This window comes from Arctopsyche grandis, chromosome 10, assembly GCF_051622035.1.
Source record: "Arctopsyche grandis isolate Sample6627 chromosome 10, ASM5162203v2, whole genome shotgun sequence".
Taxonomy (NCBI): Eukaryota; Metazoa; Arthropoda; class Insecta; order Trichoptera; family Hydropsychidae; genus Arctopsyche; species Arctopsyche grandis.
In genome coordinates this window covers 19,388,323-19,411,395 of record NC_135364.1, presented here as the reverse complement: position 1 = coordinate 19,411,395, position 23,073 = coordinate 19,388,323, and the positions used below count along the sequence as shown (strand labels likewise).

The following is a 23,073-nucleotide window of genomic DNA, read 5'->3' as shown; positions in this document are numbered from 1 at the left end:
GTCTGAAGCGGTTAAAAGGACGGTCGCCTGAAAACGGCAAAGTGCCGCTTTTCCTTTTCCGGTCGTTCAACCGTGGAAATATTCCGACTCTGCGCAATTTTCCTTTTCCCTCTCTCTCCCTACATTGATATTTATTTCATACTAACGCGGAAATGTATTAACATGTATTATGAAATATCGAGGTACCTACTATATTATTTTTATATTTTGGATAAAATTCGCTTCGTGCATTTTTACATCGTACATTTTCCCGCATTGAAAACATCACGTAATAATTCCATTGAAATATTTAAAATATAAAGTGCTTAAAAGTACACCATACTTAAAGAAAATATCGTATTTTTCTGTATGTACTCGTACAAATTTAATTTAAATAATACTGAAATTTGATAAAACCTTTCATGTAAATAATTTTTATTCAATATTATATTTATTCCAATATTAAAATTTTATATAATATATTCAGATATTTAAATTCAATGATAAATGATACATGCAAGTAAATAAAGCCAATAGATCCTCTCAGATCATTTGTCATATTTATGAAAATTTATTTACATACATATATTATGTTAAGGTAATTCTGAAGTTTGTGATTCAACTAAAGTATGCTGTTGATTTCAAATAAATACTAGATACATTTCAAATATTATAAATTTGTTTTCAATCTTTTAATACAGTTTCATACTATGTATGTGATAAATGCTTTTACACTAATCACAACTTTCCATCACTTGGAATTTTTCTTCGCGGTATTTTTTCGTGTTTTCCGCGAATGAATGTTACATAAGATTGTATTTCTCGGGTTTTTCTTTTCTTTCTTTATTCATTTAGTTGTTTCTTTCAAGGAATGGTAGAAGGTAGGTTTTATAAATTCTCACGCACGTATATGTGGCTAAATTCAACGTATGTTAAAGTGGCTGAGTATGGCCGGATTTGGGGCTTTAACGACCGCATTCTATATCCGGAGAATTACCAGGGCCGGACCGTTTCCTTGTTTTATTGTTTCGAAGTAATTCGATTGAATTGCTTTTACTGTTTGTATATATTTTATACTAAGCACGTGAAAACTTTCACTTTAGATTGATCGGTTCACAATACAACTGTAAATTTTCGTGTGGAATATTTTGTTATTATATCACCGAAAGAAAAGTGACATGCATGGTAGGGGAAAAGTTTTTCATATGAAAACTTCTAATATCGACTGTGTGAGTATATTTTCTCTTTGTGTTTTTCTTGACGGGATTTTTTCGAGTGAACACCAAAAGCCGTCACTGGTGGGAACCCTTGTTCAACTTTCGTCCCCATCCTGTTTCTTTGGACTTTCTTTCAATTTTAACTGTCGCAAGCCGAAAACACTTTATGTGTAACGTGGCCCCATCCGCAAAAAGTTCGCTCAGTTCGTTCGTTGGAAAATGTCGTTGCGGTCACCCCTTTTCCTTCTCCCTTTCCAAAACACCCTTTCACCTACACTGATTGTACTTTATGCTCACGTGTATGTGTATTTATGTCACTGCTTTTGCGTTTTGTTTGATTTGGTTTTATACATATCATTTTAAAAAATCAGGCTTCTAATTTAAATTCTGCTAGATACACATTTATTTATTACTTACATAAAGTTGTATGAGATTATGTTTTATTAAATAATTCGTAGAGATGGATGTTAAAAAAGAAAGGTAGAAGTATGAAGTTGAACTCACTAGCAAGTTTTATTTAAGTAATGCAATCAGGAGGCTTGATGGGTTTTGAGATGATAAGATTAAATAGAGTTAAATTCATAGTGTCGATAATGTAAATGGTTGAAGAGCTCAAAATATACACAGAATTCATTAAATATGTTTTTAAAAAATAAACCAATCAAAAGATAATAAAAATTTTGAAATGTGTAAAATTTTGGGTTTGATTTTTATTCTTAATAATCTTAAATATAATGAAATGAAATTATATTAAAATGATCTAAAATGTCAAAACTTGTTGAAAATAATGTGAATGAAAGCTTTTAAAATTTAAGTGTTGAAATATATAAAATATGGATAGATATTTCGATATATTTTCAAAGATTGATTAACATTATTAAGATTAAATTTTATTGATGAAAAAACCTAACTAGGTTACGTAAAAAAAAAATACTAAGACTGACATGTTGACTATCTTAACACAAATCTTATCATGAAATAGTCTGAAAATATTGTAAAGAAAGACTTTACTTTATGAAACCATACATCATATGCGATTCAAGTCGAATTTTCAGTATGTAAATATTGAGAAACGTTCTTGAAAAGCGTATAAAACTGTGCGAAACGGGATTCTCGTATGTTTTTCGCTGATCGATTCGAAGTATGCGCTCTCAAAAGTGTCTAGGAGATTTATTGCACTTTCGGAAGAGATTTTCCTAGGCAAATACGGCCCGAATATGTGCATTCAGTTTTATTATTTTTGTTGTTATCGATTTCAGGAGTTGGAGTTTACATCTCGAGAGTGGAGGAGGGGTCGGTAGCCGAAAGGGCCGGGCTGAGACCTGGAGATTCTATCCTTCAAGTGAATGGTACCCCGTTCACTGCCATTTCACACGATGAAGCCTTAAAGGTAGTACAAGTTAGTTATATTCTGATATTCAATTTAAAATTTAGAAAGCACTCAGTATGTTCGCGGAACGATGTGTGATCTTGCATTAGTATGTATGGAAGTTTTTTTCGGAATTGAAATGTGTCAAAGCGTCAAAAGTCAAGAGTTCAAATACATGAAACGGAATACCAATGTATCCGTCGCCATTTCAATTTTATTAACTTTCTATGACGTCTTCTTTTGATGTTAAAATAAATTCAATACTTGTATGAAACTTGTCGAATTTCTTTTTCGCAAGCTCGAAATCTCGTTAGGCATTTTTAATTGAATAACTTTTTAAGGAAATTTTCGCATGGGGGAAAATTTCGACGTTTTTAATTAAAACGAGTAATTGTCTTCGAGCTCGAGCTACATATTTTCACTGACATAAAACTGTTACAAATTTTACAGTCGGTGTTAATCTCTGGACGACTGTCGACTTGTTGCATATCACATTTGGCAATATTCCCTGGCGTCCTTGCGCCATTTGCATGAATGGCCGTTGAATTAATTTCAATATCACTTGAAACACCTATATAAAGGTCGGGTCACTTAGTTAAGTCTTTAGATTTATTACGTGTGTTTATATGCAAATTAGTTTGCATTTTGAAATTGTATATATATGTGTACATACATACATAGGTATATGAATTTCTTCTGCGCCTATTTGCCGCAATATGTTTACCGATTTGTAATGCATAATGCATAATATAAGGCGCATTCATTGTATAAAACAATCTTTTGAGTCAATTATTTTATTTGCTTTATAATATGGTTGATTTGACTATAACAAGGACGGTGAACATATTCCAGCTGGCATGTTATAAAGTCGAAAAGAAATATTACCAATAAGGTTGAAGTGCTAAAAGAAATGAAAAAAGTAGTGGAATGGGTATCGTATGGCCATAAAATAGATCCACCATTATATAAAGAAAAAATTGAAAATGCTGAAAGTAAACATTACCTTTTTCCAAATGTGAAGTAGGTGACAGCGATTCTCAATATAAAATGAAATATAGAGGAATCATTCCATTTCTAAGAATATTAGGGCGACACATATGTACGTTGTTAAACTTTATATGCATAATATACATATAATTTCGAAAGACACTTTTTATGTACATATGTAAGTTTTGGTTCGTAGAATCCGTGACGTTGGCGAAAAAATCAAATTTTCTATGACGACGATATCAATATCAATTTTGATTCCGTTTTGAATTCCGATTCCTTTTTCAGTTCCGGATCTGGATTCCTTTTTTAGTTCCGGTTCCCGATCCATTTTTCAGTTTTGGATCCCAATTTCTGTTTCAGTTCCGGTTCCCGATTCCTTTCTCAGTTCCGGAACCAGATTCTTTTTCCAGTTCCGGATCCGAATTGCTGTTCCAGTTCCGGTTCTCTTATTTATAAAAAAAAACCATTCATCGTGTGTTCATTCACTTCTGATTGGCTGTCGTTAAATATGAATTTTTAGGTTCAAATAAATTTAATAAAAAAAAAAATTAATGTTTACTATTAGATTAGCAATGTTTAAGCAGTTTTTGTTACAAATACCGTGCGAAGCCGGGTAAAACCACTAGTAGGTTATAAATTTGAAATCATATTCAAATAGTGGGGAAAAATGTAGGATGGTTTTGCCAATTGTATGAGCCACTTCAACGATGAAATCAGATAAATTTACAAATTTCCATTCCCAGGAAACGATTGACTTGGAGTCACAAATATCCAAGTTTGAACAGCAGAACTGCAGAAATACTGCGAATAAATGATTTTCAATCGAGGTCAACCCAGGGCTCGAAACCAGAAATCTCTCGGTAGTTATCATTAACACAACCACCGAGTTATAAGTACGAGCTCTATATATACTTATCATCTTGAACTACGAAATGTCCCCATAAAATTGAACTAAGCCCTAAAATTTTTTAATAAAGCATACTGAAGGCTTTCGATCGATCTTTAATCATTTTAAACACATCACTCTTTGCAGCCGTACAGCTATTAAACAGCACAGTTAAAAGAAGTCATCTAAAAAATTATACACCCCGTTTATAAGCGAGACGTGCTCTGCACCAAACCAACGGTCAAATTGACTTTACGGGTTTTACGAGTTCGTCCGACGACCATTCAGATCATAAATCGTTTACGTCCTCAACTCCACCCTTGCAATAAGTATCACCACACCCTTGACATCCGCTTAATACCTCACCGTACCATTATAGAAGTGATACTTTACAGCGTTTTAGGGATTCACTTATAGCGATGTTCATTCAAGTATTTAAAAAATATTTGTGGAATTTATTATGTAACTTGAGTGGTACCTGGGTGGATGTCCGTGACCTGAATCTAGTCAGAAGTGGGTCAGAATAAGGCTTCGTCCGTGAGGATTTCAAGTGTAACGGAAACGGATATTCGATCGATCTCGTGGAAAACTTGACGTACCCGAAGTAAGAATTGGTTACAAAACGATGACGCTTTCGCGCGTCACGAACGTTGATATAAATATTAATTTGTATCTTAATTAGACGTTGCGAGAGTGTTGCCTCATATGTTAATACCATTATCGGTGTCGATTTCACCCATTTTAATCTAATGAATATTCATTGAATGTTTAGGTATAGATTAAGCGTCGTTTAGCGTCAACGATTCTATTAGCAGTTGATTTCAGACGTGTATAAGCTAATTGCACAGGAATTAAATTCCGGTGCTGTGTGTAAAATGTAATTCAATACAGAAATAGGTACTTGTTACGCATTCTATATTATTTTCTTAATATATTACACCTATACAACACATCCAGTCAGATTAGCGTTAAATCAAAATATGTATGCATATGCAATTGGGGTATTGATATTACTACTAAGATACAACCATATTCTAAAATATGTATATTGTAAAACTAGTCTTAAATTATATGATAATTTTGTATCGAAAATTAGCTGTAGATTATTTGATCAAAAGGATGGAACTCACATTAGTATTTATATATAATACTTATCTTTTGCAAGTATATAATATTTTTATCATAAAACATATGTGCCATGATAGGAATTACCCCAAGGTGACACATATGGTTAGATTATTTTTGTACATAAGTACTAACAATTTTTCAAACATGACAGGACAATAGAGAATATGGACTATCTATGGACAATCAACAATTTTTTTCATACACTGCAAATTTACGAGAAATATATGTTTTGTCGAAATATTACGTACGTAGCATTTTATAATATACAACAAATTAGAGATGCTACTAACATGAATTTTGGAGAAACTGGCATCGATTTATTGGATTAAAAGATCCACGACTAATTTTTCCGTAGATACATTTCTTTACAGAGGTGTTATACAACTTTGATGATTTTATTAAATTTAAAATATGGTAGTCGTTTCATGGTCGAAATATTAGCTTAGTTTTCTTACTTTGTGAAATAATTTCATTGTGGAAAACCTATCATAAATGTAACTGATACGAATTAAAATTGTACCATAATATTTACATATATTTACTACGTGTGTTTCTAGTATATACAGTGATAATCAATTAAATACTACATTTAATTTACTATCATATGTAACACTTCCTGTTCAATTGTAATACTTCCTAAAAACGGTTGCCAAAAAATGCATTATATTTCAGGGTAACAAATTTAAATCGACCATCGTTCATTCCACTGTACTAGCGTGTGCGAAAATTCTTCAATTTCGGAAATTTAAACTTGGCACAGGCCTCTGTGTTTCGTGATCGTTCGTATTATCCCTTATTTTTCACCGGTGGTGTCTTTGTGTTTGCTTTTTATTTAGGGTTGGTCGACACGCGAACCTGAATAATGCGGCCCAGATTCCACGACGATAACCGAGCCTAAATTTTGCATAAATATATTGCACCGTGTCATTATTTATCGCGGTCGATTTTTCCGCCAGAATTTTCCGCGATTTAAAACCGCCAGTCTTCCCGCTGCGAATGACACTAACGATAAGATCGAAATCTCACTGTGGGCCATTCAAAAGAGTTAACTGTCACTTCCGGTTCACTAAACACAACAGTTTATTTCTCCAATAAACACCCATGTACATATACTTATTTGCATATGTACTATAAAGATTGTTTCGCTCGGTGGGATTTCACGCGTTTGTCGTCGAGTATTTTAATCCAATAAAGTAAGACACGTTCTTGACACGGTATGTATGTATGTAGTACATAATATGCGTAAGTATGTGGATGTTTGAGGTAGGCAAAAGTATTAAGCAGTGGCTGAGGTTTTCGCACACACAATGCCGGCGGATTAAATTAAGTGGTTTAACTTTTGTATGCTTTCCCTTCCGCTTCTACAATATTGTAATCCTGTTATTGGCACATTACTCACATAGCCGCGAAACCGTGAAATCTATTCAAATGCAATATAATATGGAATTCACACGAATATTAAGCGTACATCCATATGTATGTACACATACGAGTAAATATAAAAATATCATATTAGAATATTTTCAAATATTAGATCTTTATGTATGGAATAAAGCCGCAATACAAAATGAGCATCGTACTGAAATGTATGTATGCAAATTTATTTTAATGATTTTATACGAAAATTTTGGTGATGTCGACACCAAGTTGTTAATTAAGACGGTCACCTATGTATATACATTTTTCATTTTTCAATGTATATATTTTAAAAAGATAAATTTATTTAAAAAAAATCGTTTCATGATTGATAAATTTGGTAAAAAAAAAAACATAAACTATAAAACTATTTTGTTTACAACCTGACGACAGAAAGGGCATTATTCAAAATTTGTTAAAACAATATTCCAATGGGTTACTGAATAACAAGCTGAATATTTATTTTATGCAAATCTATTAATTTCAACATATCAAATGTAAAAAATGTCTAGAAAATCGGTGGTGATTTTTAATTATTTATTGCATGGGCATTTAAGAACAGACATTTAACTAAAAGTGATTTTTAGACGTATCATAATGTGCGATTTTTACTTTATGTAACAATATGTGAAGTTTTGTGATCATGCGAAAATTCGAACTGGAGATTTTGACTGATTCGAGCTCAGAATCACGTTTTCATGATCTAGAAAAAAATGTGTGTGTGTATTTTGGGGATTTTTTAAACACCGTTAGTCCTATCAATCTGAAACTTAGATCGGTTACTGAAACTCTTATCGACACGACGTAATTTTTTTTCAAATTTTTAAGTTGACCGGAAATGTTACCTCCCCTTATAGGTGTCCCATTTTTTTAAGTTTTTGAATTCAATTATCTCCCAAAACGCTAACTAAATCGGACTGATTTTTTTTTACATTTAATAGAAATTATTTATTTTATTTATCTGACTAGGAAAATCTGGTTTCTTTTATATATATAAAAAAATTACAAAATTGTTAACAAAAAATAATTATAAAGAATACCATTATAAAATTTTTACATATAGGTGAAAGAAAAAAAATTTAATAAATTTATTTAATAACCTAATATTTTTTGAATGTTTTTATCTGAACCAGAAGTAGCACTTTTATTTTACAGAATTGAGGTTTTTTTATGTTTTTCTCAGAAACCTTTTGGTCTATTAAACTGAAAATTCATATCTAAAAGTTTAAGCAGAATACCAAGTTATGTTTAAAATTTGGTAAGCATTCGTAAACCGGAAGTGGCAGCTTACTCTTGTTCGATTTTTCTTCCACTATTTTTTCGACCCTCTAAACATGTGTGCTCTTAACAAAAAAATTCAAGTATAATTCTTGTATCAATTTTATGAAATTAAAAATAAAATCAATAAAATTAAAAAACCCGAAGTGGGTTTTTTTCCTCTCAGAAAGGTCAAATATTTTGTGCCCACTATTCTGTCCACACCCCTAAACTTATCAAGCTGAAAATTTATATTTGTATTCTTTATGTACTAACTTAGAGCTGATGAGGATTTGGTTAGAATTCGCAAACCGGGAATAGTATTTTTTTTTTAAACAATATTTCATTATTTTATTTTGACCTTTTAAATTATTTTAATCTTCTTGATATTTATTGTATATAATAATGATAGTGCTTTTAAGTAATAAAAAAAATTGAACAAAATCCGACAACCGGAAGTGGAACTTTTGTCTTGTGCAAGTTTCCATACATTTGCACTCAATTTGTATCGAAAATTCTATCATAGCTATGTATGTACATATATCATAACATTTGTATTTCATAATGCTGCCGGTATGTGTGAATGTGTCTGTACGGTTCTATATTGAATTTTGTTTTGTGTCCTTATATTTCTCAAAAACATAGATAAAGTCATGGGTTGGTCACATCCTCTTTTTTTCATATATTATATTACAAGCTTCATTTTTAATTCAAACACCTTTTTTTAAAACGAAATTTAAAATATTAGCATAAAGTGATAGCTTTGGCTTATTTATATATTTTTGTTTACTTTGACGTGCTTTTTTTGATCTTCTTAAGTCGGTGAATTATCAGCTTACCAGTAATTAATGAAATCTGAAATTCTAGCAAATTTTCATTTTCTTATAATGGTGCGTACTGACCAAGCAAGCAAGTGCGTACTTCAAGGCAAGCGAAGTGAATTCGTCTTTGGGACCAGTGGCGTACAAATTATCGAAATAAAAAAGATTTTTTTTGTTTGTTTTTATTAATTACATCTTGTTTTATCGAAAAATGTCAAAAACACGGAAATCGAGTGAAGGCAATAAGGCTTAGCTTATTTTAATACATTTTCAAGGGTCGGGATAGATAAAAATTTTCAAACGACTCAAATTATCGCGATGTGGTGTCCAAACGACTTTAAAGGGATACAAAGAGATTGGTTATATAAAAAAGTGATCACAAATGATAAGAATTAGAAAGAAAACACTGTGAAGATCTCATTTTAACGACCATGTCTTAATAAACACAAAAATGAACTTCTAAAAATGGATTTTTGGTCAAAAGCACTTTTTACAAATGGTGTAATATGTACATTTGTCCACGGCTGTATAGGCACTATATACATATGTACATATATGTATGTACATAAATTTAAATATGCTATAGTTCCATGATAGATCATTCTACATCACTATAATTAACTGTGTGCATATTTATGTTATGTAAATCCAAAGACATTATACAATAAAGGTATACATATATTAATTACAAACCGCGAGCATATGTTTTGCCTACAACAATCAACAATATTTATACAAGCCGCATTTGCGCGAGGCAGGATAAGGGAATGCCGATTTCATTGGAACCGTCCCAAGATTTAAGAGATAAATTGGTAGACTTGATGACATTACTCGGTCATCCGTATGAATTCAATAAACATGCATAATCTGCCAGCAGCGATAGACGTACACGAGAAAATCGAATACATTTTTACTCCAGCGGGTATTTGAACCCACAACCTTTTGACTGATAAACCTATTGGTAAACAATTGCTTAGCAGTGAGCTACACTGTAAGTAAATTCGCAAATTAATTGGAGTGAGAATGTTCTAAAACTTTTACCCAACATACATATTACGACTGGTTGATGAACGAACGCATTGCACGTAGTTTAGAAAGTCTGAAAAGGCTTTTTTTATATTTACATATATATTAAATATATTATACAATAGCGCTTATAGAATTGTGCTTTCTCTCACGCCGCAAAGATACACACTATAATGCATATTTTATTATGATTATGTTTCAGATGAGGGTTTAGCATTGTGCGTTTGGTTTCAGATGCTGAAATCGTGTCGGCAGCTGAGCATGACTGTGCGCAGCCCCGGGGGCGGGTGGGCGCCCAGGCAGACCTGCTCTTGGATGGACAGGCAGGGGCGGCCTGTTTCGCCGCCCCTCGAATACCAAAGGCCGCCCCCTGCCCTACCGCCTGCGCCCCCCGCCCCCAGGTATCCCCCATACGGCTCGCGCTCCGCCAGCAAGGATCGTTCCATACGCAGGGTAAGCATACAATTATACTTATGTACATAAATACATATATGATATTTTGCATAAAACAGGAACCTGATGAGTATTGAAAGTGCTGCCTACAATCACTGAAGGTGATGTTTAATTTTTGTGTTGTTTTTCTTATTGCAGGTAGACCTTTGTATAGAGCCAGGACAATCTTTAGGTTTAATGATTAGAGGAGGTCTAGAGTACAATCTAGGAATCTTTATCACTGGTGTAGATAAGGATTCGGTCGCTGACAGGGCTGGTTTAATGGTAAGTGTCTGTCTGTCTTATTTATAGTAGTGTTAATAGATTTTATTTACATACAAACATATGTACTGCAGTTGACATAAGAAATGTGAATTTTTTAAGAAAATGAATATTTCTAATTGGGGTTGTTTTCATATTACGTGTTTATAAATACATTTTATATTATACATATATAGGTATGTTACTGAAAAACGTAAAAACGGTTCAAATATCAAAATATGTACATATGTACATGTATACCTATACATACTTATGTAGTGATACGAAATTCATTGATCGCCAGCTTTTCAACATTGCTTTGAATAAACTTTTTTATTTAAATTTCGCCAAATACTTATATCTAAAGTAATGTGAAATATTAAAATTCAAAGATGTGAAACGTTGTAAAGAAATTAAAATTTTACAAAGAAAAGTTTAGAACGAAAAAAATTTACTAACAAAACGAGAAAAGTTATCAAGAGAAAAATATGGAACGGAAAAAAGTTCAACTGATATATATTTTTTTAAATTTAAATATTAATTTGATTATTATTTTGAATGACGATGCATCAATTTGCAATAAAGCATTATTTAGAGGGGCTTTTTTCTTGCTTCAGAATCTTAATCTGTTTTATACATCTAAAGTTTAGATACATGGAGATGTGAGAGCTAAGATTATAGTTTCGGAGGAAAAAACAGATTTTGGTGGTATAAATATGTGTGAATGGTTTCATAAACTGATGTATAAAATTGATAAATTCTTACAGAAGTCAACCGATCTCCATTCATACATATCATATATTAAAATATAGTATACATATATTTATTTCGTTCAAACATTAAATTTTTGAATGTGTGAAATTCAATACATTTATTTTCAACTACGCCAGATTGGAGACCAGATCTTGGAGGTGAACGGTCAGTCATTTTTGGAGGTGACCCACGACGAAGCAGTCAACCAGTTGAAATTCCACAAGAGAATGTCGTTACTCGTCAGGGATGTGGGGAAGGTTCCGCACTCCTGCACGGCCTACGATCACGACTCTTGGGAAGCTTCTAGTCCACCAGGGTAAGCATCACACAATAACATCACATGCAACGAGTGATCATACTAAAATTAATTCATATTAGTTGTATCTCGATGTTTGCAAGTTGAGGCTTTCAAACTGTGGACCATTTGTTAATGGACAGTTTCGAAAGCTTCAGCTTCTCGATGACAAGTGTGATTGATTTTGAGTGTTGGGTATGTATGTAGGTATGGGTATAGACAGTATGATGGTAATTGGTGTGATCGAAGGAGTAGGTCAGGCTCGTGCAGGCTGCCCAGGCGGTCACCAGCTGCCCAGATGGTTGAGGAGAAGGCGCGTTCGCTGTTGCCCAACAGCGAATTTCCAACCCTCATGTACTACATGGACGAGTACACTGGCAGACAGATGACCGTAGATGCTTTCGTCACTGTGCTGCTGGAGCTGCTCAACACCGCCGATAAGGTAATCTAGCATTTAACACGCACTTCCTTCATTTTCTCTTCCTGATTGTAACTACATATGTATGTTATAAAATTTTTAATGCAGCTAAACTTTTATGGTCAGTTTTATGTTATTTTGTCTTTTGGTTCGACACAATTGACCGAACTTTTATTAGTACATTGATTCAAATATGATCCATCTTCCTCTACGATTAATTCCAGTGATGTTACATAACGGAGGATGATCTCAAATTCAGAATGCAATCCTTAATTATGTACATGTTTAATTTTATTACGTTTCCTCTCTTGGAAATGTTGTTAGAGCTAATATTCTAAAGTGCCGCTTGAATTTTTCTATGTAATGAAGTCGATTTTTGTTTGGACAGTACACGCTGATGACGGAGTTGAGGGAAGTGATAGCCCCAGAGGACAGAGTAAGATTTGACGAATTAGTTTATAGAAGAGATTTTTCACTCGATCACCACGTCAGGGTAAGTTTTCACATAGATTTCAAAGCTTAACTTACTAAATTATTCAACTAATAATGAAAGAGAATAATTTGTAAATATTAAATAAACAAGTATTGGCTTTTGCATAATCTTTAAACGATTCGCTTACCAGTCGATTAAAATTTAAAAAATAATACTGTATTTTTTAATAATTATTTTGAATGGCATGCACTTTTTATTTATTCTAAATATTTGGCAATAAATAATAAATATTTGATAATTCGTAGACTATTATAATAGTGTGCTATTCTCGCATTTTCTCTCTTAATTATATTTGTTTTAAAAATAACAATAATTATACTTACTTACTATGAACTGATAAGCTTTTTTCTTTTGGTAGATATGACCTTTTTACTCTACATTATATTTATTATACATGAACTTAAAACTTTTCTGTGACTTAATATTTTTTTGATGTTAGGTTGCAAACTATATTTTCTCTGGCTGATTTATGATGATAGAACGGCGATTCTCTCATCTTTATTATAAACCAGTTGATCTTAAATAGAGCACTAAAATTTCATTAGGTTCATATTTAAATATTTATATTACTTTTAATATAATTTTATATGAAAATTTAAATGTGATTCTTTAGATATTTCAAAATCAATGAAAAATCGCCAAGTCGAAATTCCTCACGAGAATATTTCGTTTATAACTAATGATACATAGATAATACAACGAGTCGATTTTGTGCACATTTATTTATTTCATATGTATATGCACATTCGCTTTTGTAATCCAATTCTATATATGTAACATTATTATTTGAAAATTTAACAAAAAAGTATTGCTCATTTGACATTTTCTATACGGCTTCGTTGAAGATTCAGTGAAAATCGTGAGAACTACTCGAATTAAATAATTTGTATCGACTCTACATATGTATGTAGGTAAAGTAAGAGAATCACCGTTCTTGAGCACTGAAGTGAAATGGCTCTATTTCGTATTTTAATTGTACCTACCAAGTAAAAGTGTAGTTGTGCAAAACGCAAATTTGAGACGTATGCGCTTACTTTTTCCTTTTTGTCTTTTTTTACGTTTGTTCGTTCTTCACACTGATTTTCCGGCTACACACACATCATCATCCGACAGAGAAAAGGTGGCCTGGAGAACAATCATCATCAGCATCATCATCACATGATGATGTCGTCTACCATGCATGACTTGCAGGCGTCGGTGAGTTTGGCTAAAATCACAACATCCACAAAACAAAATAAACCCACACAAATACACACATACTCGATCTAAACTACATATGATTTTATCGACCTTTTATATGCATTTTTATGATTATTTTCTTTATTATTATTTTCATCCTAGTAACTGCATTTCTTTCTATAAAAGGCTAGCTAACAGATCAATGGCTTACGCTGCGTAATGATATAATATTTGTATACTAAAACACTATATAGAATTTTTACAATTTTGTGTAAAATTACATTCAGACTAATGTAACGTATATTTAATTATAACTTGAGCCGTTTGAGAGGTAAAAGTACAATTTTCTTTAGATTTATACTATACGTATAACAATCCACATGGAAAATTCGGCGTTATAAATGTGTTTTTATCGTACAGAATAAGATTATTAAGGTTCAAGTTTATACGCAGGACTATTTGGACCAAAATAAAAAGCCATGATTTATTTTAATACCCCTGCTCGTAAAATATACGTTTATTCGTTTTCCATTCGTAAAATGAGAACTTTGAGATTTTCTTTTTCGGAACACGCAAATCGTAAAATTTCTTTATACGTCGTATATATCGATGCCGAATATAAGTATATACTATGTGTACATACATATATGTGTTTTAATTCACTTCAATTTACTAGCTAAAGACTTAAATAAAAAAGAGGAAGTCCGAATCAAGTTTGTCGAAAGGTTTTTCCCAAAAATTATTCTTATAAGAGCATCGCTTCTTATGGAATTTCTAATAAATTACAACACAATAATGTTCCAATACAGTTAAGTTCATTTTGTAAACCTGTGTGTGTTAAAAGTCTCATGTGAAAATTAATTGTGTATGTATAATAATATTTTTGAACTGTATAATTATCAACGGAATCAAACAAACAAAATAAGCATAAATTGTATATTTAAAAATGAGAATTTTCTCTCTTACTTTCTATTTCAATATAGTGGTAAATTTCTTATGATATTATTGTAAAATGGCACCCGTAACGTTTTAGTAATTATTATATTAGTATTTTAAAAGTAAGCATGTCAGTTAAGTACTCGTAAATTGATTAAAAAATTATCAATTTCTTATATTAAACATTTTCTACTTTTTCTTGCTTAATTGCGCACACATTTTTGTAGTTATTTCGCTGTATTTCAAGTATGCACATTTATATTTATTTACAAGGTGTTCTGCAGAGATTATTTTTCTATTAGTAATACTTATGAAACGGTTGAAAATAACATTAGTAAACTAATTAACTATTGATATTTAAGTTCATCAAATAAAAATGACAATATAACGATTCAGTTTTAAATAAAATGTAATTTTTAAAAATTATCGTGTAGTGTGAAAAATTTTCACAAAATGAAAATCCTTCATACAACCCTCAGTAATGTGTCTGTTTTGTTATTAACTTAATTAACCAAAACGTACAAATTTGGCTACTGAAATTTTTGACAAAACAAACATGTAATAAACACCTTGTATGTAATTACAAATAAGTAAAAAAGTTTAATAAATTTATATGAAAATAATTAAAATAAAAGTTTCCATATCGAAATAAAAAACTGACAACTCTCATTCTGTATTATATTGCTTAATTCACTAAAACGTATGTTCTAAATTATTATTAGAAATGTATTTACAAAGTTGTCAATTTTTTAAGTAAAAATGCATTTTACAAATAATGCATCGCTGTATCGAGTAGATTATTACATCTTTGAATAAATCTATTATACATACATATTTGAAATAATCCTTTGTATACTTCCACTGCGTAATTTTTTCTTATTATCATTAGGCTAATTTAGTATGTAGTGGTAATGATTTGTAATGCGAGAAAACTTCCGCCAGTAAAAACTAAAACGTTTTCCACTTAATTTACTTTCTATATAATGTTAACATGTACAAATTAATAACTATTATATTTTGTATGACGTGTGTCACTTTCGAACGGGCTAAGCTGAGCATTAGATTTTAGAGATACATCGATGTGACACATTTCAAACACTTGTAAAATAATATGCTCGTATAGTCTTAAGTCCATACATTTTTGTATGATAATAATTAAAATTAAGTATTAAGCTATTTTCACATGAAAAGTCTTGAATTTTTCAAGTGAAAATAGTTTATATTGTATTATAATGATTAAAACATAATAAGCGTTGAAGTATTTGTAGAAACTTGCTGGATTAAATAAATATGTCTTTATTTAATCCAGCGTGTTTTGCCTAATAAATTACAGAAAATCAATATGCTATTTTCTCAATATATTGTATAAAAGTTGGCAGAGATCCCAATTCGATGAGCTAATATTGGCAGTAAACAAATCTATGAGAAAATTCGCAAGTTGAAAAATGTTCCTTATAATGTGTACAATACGTGTTTGGTAGAAAATGAAATCGTATAAATACTTCAACGCATACACGTGTACAGGGCCAATGAAAGACGGGTTCGATATTATACTTTTCGAGTAAATTGACGGTTCAAAGAACGTGAAAGGTACTAACGAGCTTCCAATATGATAAATATATTTCCAAGGATAGTTCTGTTCGGTTTAAATAGACCAAAAAAGAGCAGCAAGGCTATACGATCGAATATATGAATTATTTTGATGTATTTTAATTTTTTTTCATAATTAATAATAGTAGACGTCAATCAAGAAAGAACAGGTTGAACAAGTTACTGAAATCTTGTATTATTTTTTACTGAAGATCACAGATGTTAAGATTAATCATTTCTATATTATCATCAAACACACTTTAGAAAGTATCGTATGTGCTTTAATTTTAATATGAATACTTAATAGAAAATTTTACATCTAGCATAAATTACATATGTATATATATATATACGCTAATGGGGAAAAAAGTTTTTAAACATGTGTATTTTTTTTATAATTAAACTTCGAAAGGTATAACATATACACTCGGGTTTCTTTTAATGCGATAGATGCGTTCCACGGGACACCGAATAAAAATACTTTATTTAGAAAAGGAAGGGATGCCTTCCAATGTGCTGGTCAAAGTTTGATAATTGGGGTGAAATCACAATCTTGCTGGTTTGGGTCGCATTATACTGGCCGCTGTCCGAGTTTGCACAAAAAAAGGCCGGTTGGGCTTACCTTTCGCCTTCCTCAACACCGATACGGACACCTGACAACGCACTTACCGTATTTAAACAACTAAAACAGAAATAACTAAAGATCGGCGTTGAAAGCATACTTTTCAAATAAAAATAGATCGCTCCATGTGCTCAAAGAAACAGAGCAAAAAAGCATGGTTTTTCTAAGAAATTGACAATACTGAACCATTTTTGCGTGAGAAGCTTCCATCGACCGCCGAAGACTGGTAATAAAGTCCGAAATTACCTTTTTTTTTTTGAGAATTTTCATTAAATATAAACATAATAAAAAGCATACAAAGAGACCTGAATGTATATATGTAGGTATATACAATTTTATGTAAATATAAACAATGAGCACATTATCTAATGAGCGCGCTCATGTGGCCTATGAGAGCTCGCTAAAATGTGTGCTTATTTATGAATTGTATACGTTTTATATTTACTTCGAGTGTTTGAAAGTTACACCATGTATGAGATTCATTATAGCAAGTTACTCTCTGACCAATAGCTACTAGTCTACATACTGATCTACTGTTGAACGAAGATTAACTACATTACATCGTATATTGAATGCTTTGTTTTTTTTTCAAACATGTAAGATTTCCTATAATAAACTCTATCCTGGAAGTACATATGTTGAAGTCTGGGATCATATTATATTATTTGAAACCGAGTACAATTTCATTGACCCTGCACCGTGCCTTTATCCGGGTTTAGTGTTGGCAATATGTAGCCATTTTAAAAACCTGGATGTATTGAGATTCGACCCTCACCTCAGCCTCCACCACCCACTCACCCCGGTGAGGTGGGTGGGTGGTGGGTGGTAGAAATGGTGAGTGGAATGAGGGCGTGTGTCTGATGTTGTGGAGTGCAGGACGCGGTGGAGGGCGAGGCGCCCGTGGGGCTCCCAGAGGGGCGCTCCCCCAGCGAAGACTCCGGCCTGGGGCTTCCGGCTCAAGACCACGCCACCAGGTGAGGCCGAACCGCAGACACCCCACCACCACGACACACCATGCAACTTATTGCAACCATATATACTTATTTTTATTATTTGTAGCGGTCTAAACGCGCGTTCAGAGCAAGATGGGGCATTTATACGTGGTCGATACCGGGAACGTAATAAACTTGTGGAATGGAAGGTGTCCGAAACTGCCACATTTATTTGTATATAATACATGACGTATACATTTGTATGTATGACGGTAACTTTGAGAACGTTCAGATGATTCAATACTATGAATAACTTTAAATTCGTTTGAAAGTCTAGAGCTTCGAAAAGATCCCACTTCTGACACCAGTCATGATACTTGTATATATTAGTATGTCGATCAGAAGCTTCTTCTTCTTCTTCAAAAAAAAGAAGAGTTTTATAAAAAACAACCACAAAATGGCTAACTTTTACCCCCCCCCCCATCCTCCCACCTGGGAAACGCTGAAATGACGTCCTTGCTAGTCTGGACTTTTGATTTTAGGTACCATTTGTGAAACCCGCTTGTTCGATCTTCCGTTTTCTATTCTCATTACCATTTTAATCTACATATGTATGTATGTATGTACATATGTAAATACTAACTACTTCCACTTTATCTTCTATCTTCATTACCCAACTTCTCTTCACTGTCTTCATTACCCAATTATTCTCTTGTTATAATCAAGTAATGCGGCGCCCGAGGGCGGCATGTTTTGATGGGTGGCAAACCAAGGAAGAATAAATATAAAATAAAAAATCAGAATTCTAAATTGAAATTATTATATTCCATTTGAATTTTATTTCAAATAATTTTCAACTGATCTAAGCAAGTGCATCTCAATTACTTTTATTAAAACACATGGTATTAAATGTAATTTAAAATATCTATCTATGCATAATATTATAATTTTGATTTTTTTCCCATTATATGTATATGTTACAGTCGAAGTGCATTTTCCAGTTGTAATATATTTCATCTGACGTTTTAAGTCATTCATATTCGAATACAATTCAACTAGTAAATTATATATCTACAAGCGCAAATACACATTCTTGTTGAATGTGCCATTTGTAATATAGCAGTCGAGTTTTGACAGCTTTGATATTTTTACGATTCCTTTAAAATTCAATAATGCGTTAATATTTGCTAGATATTACGAATAAAGGTAATAAGTATAAAGGTTATCGTATTACTATTGTAATTCTAAGAATGTGTTCAAAACAAAAATGTGACTTTTCACGAAAACCTAGCCTCTCCACCTTATCTGGTACCAACTTATAGTTGAACTGTATTTTCAGTTGTAATATATTGACCAGTTATAATGTATGTAATTCGAATATATTCCAATTATTCAACATATATTACAACTGAAAATACACTTTAACTACATATATCGGTAGTTGGTATCAGGTTAGTTTACACCTTTTTTAGATAAAAACTGAATTGAAATACATTGTCTAGCCGAGTCAATTATGTAGTTGACAAGTTAGCAAACATGATTGATGACCGGTTAATGGTTACCGAGAAAGGGTGTAATGGTTTTTGAAAGAGGGTGAGGACTGCCACATGTTTTAATTTTATTTTAGTCGACTAATTGTAAAAAATTGAATCATAAATTTCATTTTTTAATGCAATCTTGAATATTTAAAGTAGGGAGATTCGCTTTTTGATTTTGATAGGGTTGCGTACACATATTATTGGCTAAGAGTCCCTTTTATGCAACCCGGCTTGACGTGTATAAATTGACCACAATGCTCTCGACGTGCGTTATGACTGCGAGTCGATTCGAAACGTGAGTGAAATGTCACGAGTCCGCGTTTTATTGTTAGCACATTTCGCACTCTGTATATCAAGAAATGTACTCTATCGAAACTTGCCCTATGGTTAGGGTGTGACTCTCCTCTGAAATCCAAAGTCAAATTAAATCGATTGATCAAGTTGACATAAGATTTAAAATCAATATGCTGCCTTTGTATGGTATCACTATATTAAATATTTTTACTGAATTGTCATAAAGTCTTTCCTGGGAAATACTTCCTTGAGTGGTTTCATCTTTTCTTGATTCTAATACCACCAGAAGCAATGTAAATATTTGAAAGTCCAATACCTACACTAACCATAGCTACAAATTTGAAATATAATTTTAGATTCGGTAGTTGAGTATTGATAGAGTGCATTTTTAGAATTTGATACAATCCTTTAAATTTCGAATGAACTATTGATTTTTACCCATGCAGGAGTGTGCATATTGATGCATCCATTTTGTTTACTTTCATTTAAATATTATATGATAATTGTATGTCTATTCTAGTGAGGCGTTTAGAATAGGCGCACTAGGCGCGCGCCTAGATCATCTAATATCGTATTCAATGAGACCAGATAACGATTATTATTATAATAACAATGAGTTGCGATAATGAAATTTAATAATTTATGCAAACGGTATTGTCGAAATTATAATCTTTCGAAAAATAGACTGTATCCGTTGTCCGGTCTCGTTGTGCTCTTCGATTCTCGAAAGTTTTTCCTCCGGTTGCAAAATGTTCGTTTTTTAGTTCAAATTTTTCCAGTCTGTTTGTTCGACGGTTGAATCAATTTTTGCTGGCACGTCAAAGTCTATCATTTGACACTTTTTATTTATTAAAAAAATATGCATATACATACATACATATGTATGTTGAATCAATTTGGAATTGATTCGTGTGAATGTATCGGAATAGACTCATCGGCTAATTGCGAATTTTCATCAGTGAAATTCGCAATATTGAATGTATCAAAAGGCGAAGTGACTCTTCGTGACTTTTATTGTAATTTATTAGCCGGTGGGAAAACACTCCCGAAATTAAACGTAACAAATGGATACCGGTCACGAATTTTAAAAGATGGCAAAAATATCAATGATGCAATAATTGCGCAACTAATCGTAATTGTCGCACAGTGTGTGGAAAACTCGCTCGTGAAAATTTCACTAATGGATTTGTCCAGTTTTTATTCCATTATGTAATTATTGTGATATTATATTGAAATAAATATAAAAATCATGTAATGATATTTACAAAACGCTATTAAGTGATTCGTCAATATGCATTTCATTTCATTTTTTTTGTGATATGTCAAAAAATATCACTTTCGGTATTGCGACTCGAATTTGCAACATTAATTATTATCTATGAATATTGAAAATTATTTTAAACTTGAATTTAACAGGGATGCATAATAAATAAATAAAACATATCAGATTTAAAAAGTAAATAATATAACAATATAAATATATGTTTTTAATAATATCATACAATGAAGCATATTACATCAAAAGTTTAATTAATATATGGTAGATAAATTTGATAGGATATGCTTCATCTTTTTTTACATGCAAAAAATCATCCCTTGGTTAATATAGACAGTTTAAAAGAATTGTATTATAAGTGTATATAATTGAATAGAAGAGTTTTGAAAAAAATTACTACAAACTGTTTCGTACCAAAAATCAAAAAAGTTTTTTTTTGAGACAATTTCATAACTCGACTATTTTTTTTTTGAGTGATTGTGTGTGTGTATGTGTGGTAATTTAAATAACGATGAAAGCGAGCCGTTTTGGGGTGACAGGGGTGCAGCAGCGAGGGTCGCAGCCGGCCAGGTGCGCTCACCCACAGGACCAGCCCCAGAGGCTGAGCCCCCGCCCTCGAGACAGGTGACCAGCCAAGCAAAAATAAATAAAAAAGAAACAAACACCATTATAACACAATTTATTATTATTGCACATCAAACTAAACTATTTGGCTATATATTTTTTATCTCACTCAACCACCAAATCACCCCCTCTTACTTTAAAAATGCATCAAATCTTCGACAAACGTAGACGGCACCTCTCGACCTTATACATATATATTTTACTATCACACGAGTTCATTATCTTGGCGAGCTTCTATTTTGTTTGTTTATTTTTCTAATGTAAAAAGTTTTGAGCACTATTATATTGTAATTCCACGCAGGCAAGAAAGTAACGAATCGTTTTGTTTTAAATGGTTTGTTCTTGTTTTTCTTTTTTTTGCACAAGAGTAGTTTGTGTTGTTCACGCGTATTTGCTAAACGTTCCGTTAAACAAACATCACCAGTAAAAATACTTTCACTGATTTTTTTTTATTGTGTTTTCGTTCGCGTTATAGCATAATCATTTTAATTACTCTTTATACACTGCCGACATTACTATGGAAAAACGGTACACGTGTGCATAATTTTACGCTAAAATGAAAATCTCGTATGTAATTGTGTGCGTTGTATAATCAATTAATGATATTAAATGAAAATTATACGTATTACATGGTGGCAATGTCAATATAAGTCTAATTACACTTCAGATGTTTTGGAAATCGTATGAATAAGTAAATATAGGAAATGTTGTGAAACAAATATTTAATGCTCGTGCAATTAAATTCACTCAAAAGCTGATAGAAAGTAGAAAAAAATTTAATATACATAAATTGCGTCAAAAAAAGGTTTGATTTTGCACTATTTTGATGTATAAATATTTATAAGTATATTGTAATGTTATTATAATAATAGTAAACGAACTGTTTTCAATATTTTTATTTTTCATTCTTATTTTGGCTATAAATAAATGTACAAAAAAGTTGCCTGAAAGGTTTTTTGACCTTTTCTAAAAATAAAAAAAATATTTAAGAAGGTATTAAAGAACACTTGTAATTTCATATTATATATTGAAACAATAATTGTAACTATGGTTATATTTATTTTATTTTAAATTGAAATATAAATACTTTTCTACTATTATATAATAGTGTTAGCACTCGTTCTGTACTTTGTCAACAAATTGTATCGTCTTATTTATTTTTTACGAAATGCAGTTTTGAATTGTCAATGCACACATTTCAATTTATAATTTTATTTTACTTATCATTTAATTATAATAGAATTTCATTTATATTATATAAAAAAAACATTGCTTTTTTTCCTCCCCTTTCATGTTTCTATATGTGTGTTAATTTGTTATAAGTTTTATTTTTCTTATTTT

The 23,073-nt window shown here is 31.7% G+C and overlaps 1 protein-coding gene across 1 annotated transcript in view; it reads left to right on the top strand.

Moving 5' to 3' along the window:
• LOC143917725 (whirlin-like) overlaps positions 1–23,073 on the top strand; it is a 65,313-nt gene that overhangs the window by 10,992 nt on the left and 31,248 nt on the right. The window contains exons 4-15 of the mRNA XM_077439306.1: positions 2,456–2,586; positions 10,324–10,542; positions 10,681–10,806; positions 11,673–11,851; positions 12,086–12,272; positions 12,637–12,741; positions 13,855–13,938; positions 16,596–16,718; positions 17,670–17,870; positions 17,945–18,042; positions 18,128–18,234; positions 20,762–20,889. Coding sequence (XP_077295432.1) covers positions 2,456–2,586; positions 10,324–10,542; positions 10,681–10,806; positions 11,673–11,851; positions 12,086–12,272; positions 12,637–12,741; positions 13,855–13,938; positions 16,596–16,718; positions 17,670–17,870; positions 17,945–18,042; positions 18,128–18,234; positions 20,762–20,889 — 1,688 coding nt within the window. The remainder of the gene's footprint in view (positions 1–2,455; positions 2,587–10,323; positions 10,543–10,680; positions 10,807–11,672; positions 11,852–12,085; positions 12,273–12,636; positions 12,742–13,854; positions 13,939–16,595; positions 16,719–17,669; positions 17,871–17,944; positions 18,043–18,127; positions 18,235–20,761; positions 20,890–23,073) is intronic.